We start from the raw sequence: 2,931 nt of genomic DNA on the forward strand, positions 1-2,931 counted from the left end.
GGCTCCATAGGGCTCCATATGGCTCCATAGGGCTCCATAGGGCACCATAGGACTCCATAGGGCACCATATGGCTCCATAGGACTCCATAGGGCACCATATGGCTCCATAGGGCTCCATAGGGATCCATAGGGCACCATAGGGCACCATAGGACTCCATAGGGCACCATATGGCTCCATAGGGCTTCATAGGCACCATATGGCTCCGTAGGGCACCATAGGGCTCCATAGGGCTCCATCGGGCTCCATAGGGCACCGTAGGGCTCCATAGGGCACCATAGGACTCCATAGGGCACCATATGGCTCCATAGGGCTCCATAGGGCACCATATGGCTCCATAGGGCACCATAGGGCTCCATAGGGCACCATATAGCTCCATAGGTCACCGTAGGGCTCCATAGGGCTCCATAGGACACCATATGGCTCCATAGGGCTCCATATGGCTCCATAGGGCACCGTAGGGCTCCATAGGGCACCATATGGCTCCATTGGGCACCGTAGGGATCCATAGGGCACCATATGGCTCCGTAGGGCACCATATGGCTCGATAGGGCACCATAGGACTCCATAGGACACCATATGGCTCCATAGGGCTTCATAGGGCACCACATGGCTCCATAGGGCACCATATGGCTCCATAGGGCACCCTAGGGCTCCATAGGGCACCATATGGCTCCATAGGGCACCATAGGGCTCCATAGGGCTCCATATGGCTCCATAGGGCACTGTAGCACTCCATAGGGCACCACATGGCTCCATAGGGCACCATATGGCTCCATAGGGCACCCTAGGGCTCCATAGGGCACCATATGGCTCCATAGGGCACTGTAGTGCTCCATAGGGCACCATATGGCTCCGTAGGGCACCATATGGCTCGATAGGGCACCATAGGACTCCATAGGACACCATATGGCTCCATAGGGCTTCATAGGGCACCACATGGCTCCATAGGGCACCATATGGCTCCATAGGGCACCCTAGGGCTCCATAGGGCACCACATGGCTCCATAGGGCTCCATATGGCTCCATAGGGCACTGTAGCGCTCCATAGGGCACCACATGGCTCCATAGGGCACCATATGGCTCCGTAGGGCACCATATGGCTCCATAGGGCACCATATGGCTCCATAGGGCTCCATAGGGCACCATAGGGCACCATATGGCTCCATAGGGCACCATATGGCTCCATAGGGATCCATAGGGCTCCATAGGGCACCATAGGGCTCCATAGGGCTCCATGGGCACCAGAGGGTTCCATAGGGCACCGTAGGGCTCCATGGGAGGGTTTGGTCGTTTCAGGGTTTGTGTTTCATCGTTCTCTAGTGACACCTGCTGATCTATCCTGCTTACAAAAGGTCTTCCTCTGACTCCACACTACACTACGCACCACATCTAATTTAACACTGAACATTTTGCGGGGTGTAAATGTAGATGTTATCTGCAGAGCTTTAACCTCAACACCCGAAATGTCTTGGAGCTCCACGGAATGAATCACATTCTCCAGCATTGTTCAGCAGTGACATCAGAACAGTATAATCAGCCTGAAGAAGACCTGTCAATTCAAGCATTTATCTAACTTTAGCATATTTACCATGTAGCCAGTTTTATGTGGGATGTGAATGATGTGTTAGCTGCCAAGTTTGAAAATTAATTTGACTTCTTTCCTTGCTTTCCAGGGGTGTAATTTCTGCTACGTGTGCCCTGTAGTATGTGATACCGTCTGCAAACCAGGTAAGGGAAGAAATGTAATATAACAGGTAGGGGACTGGACTTGTAGCCCATGGCTGCAGGTTTTAATCATTGCTTCAGAATAAAACATATAAAAAACTGTTCATATTCCACACTTATATTTCCTCAAAAAAGAATGGGAAAATATGAAAATATGCAGCTTTAGATTTTAGTGTAGTAAAAAAAGTGCAATACATGTACACGTCTATGAAAAAACTTAACACTTGATGGAATGATGTTGTTATTTCAGGTGGCTATGTTGATGAAATTTCTGGATCAATCTACAAGTAAGGATGCAATGCTATTGCAGGCTACATCTTATTTTACATTTACATATATTTGCATGAAATATATAATGTAGTTATTTCAGAAAGAATATGTATGCAATTTATGAATCTATTTTTCAATGAAAAATGTTGCCTTAGTGCAAGGATGAAGCCCGCAGTATTGAACATAATCTTGACTGTGTGTTCATGCTGAATGGGGCTTAGAGCACTGTGAGGTGATGTGTAATCAGCTGTGGAGTCTCCCAGAGGACCAGAGGAGGAGGGTTTCAGTCGCTAGGGTGAACGCTGGCTCATTGCACAACAGCGCCCCCTCTGGTCAGCTGGATTTTTGTGGTGTGGTTCTCCAGCATTGACGCTGTACAGCTCAGTGTGAACAGATATTAGCTCTATACAATTTGGAGGACAATATTGTTACTCCGCCCTCCTCAAAATGGAGGATGGCTGTTACAAATGAAGGCTTACAAACACAATGAGGAATTGCAGGAAATTTGGGGGAAAGCTGTTATAAGGCATTTTAATTAATTTAATTCATGTAACACCAACCTGTTAACCCTTCTCCCTTATTTGCCTCTGTAGGACAATAGCTAGTGTCTTTGGGCGTGGACACTAAACCCCTGTCGCCACCGTGTGGCTGAGGAAGGAGCTGCAACCAATGGGATTTTCTTATTTCTTTGATTATTATTTTGATTTTCAAGACGTTATTTTTCTGTTGCTTTTTAGATTTGAAAAAATCACACAAATGCACACCGGTGAACACATTAAAGAATAAATTTTAAAGACTTAAAATTAATTATTTATTTATTGTTTAAGGAAAGGTTCTGAGGAGAGTCCCAAGAAACAGGAATTCTTTATAAATATAATAAATCTGTTGCTCTGACAGAAGGGATATATGGCAATAAAATATTAGGGACATTTTAA

At 46.5% G+C, this 2,931-nt stretch overlaps 1 protein-coding gene across 2 annotated transcripts in view; it reads left to right on the plus strand.

The window, feature by feature from the left end:
- The window catches only part of LOC133115407 (protein PFC0760c), a 7,360-nt gene extending 4,429 nt beyond the window's left edge, over positions 1-2,931 (plus strand). For both annotated transcript variants that reach the window (XM_061225307.1, XM_061225306.1), the window contains exons 4-6: positions 1,675-1,729; positions 1,977-2,013; positions 2,590-2,931. In XM_061225307.1, coding sequence (XP_061081291.1) covers positions 1,675-1,729; positions 1,977-2,013; positions 2,590-2,623 — 126 coding nt within the window. In that variant the 3' untranslated portion in view covers positions 2,624-2,931. The remainder of the gene's footprint in view (positions 1-1,674; positions 1,730-1,976; positions 2,014-2,589) is intronic.

This window comes from Conger conger, chromosome 16 (assembly GCF_963514075.1).
Source record: "Conger conger chromosome 16, fConCon1.1, whole genome shotgun sequence".
Classification (NCBI taxonomy): Eukaryota; Metazoa; Chordata; class Actinopteri; order Anguilliformes; family Congridae; genus Conger; species Conger conger.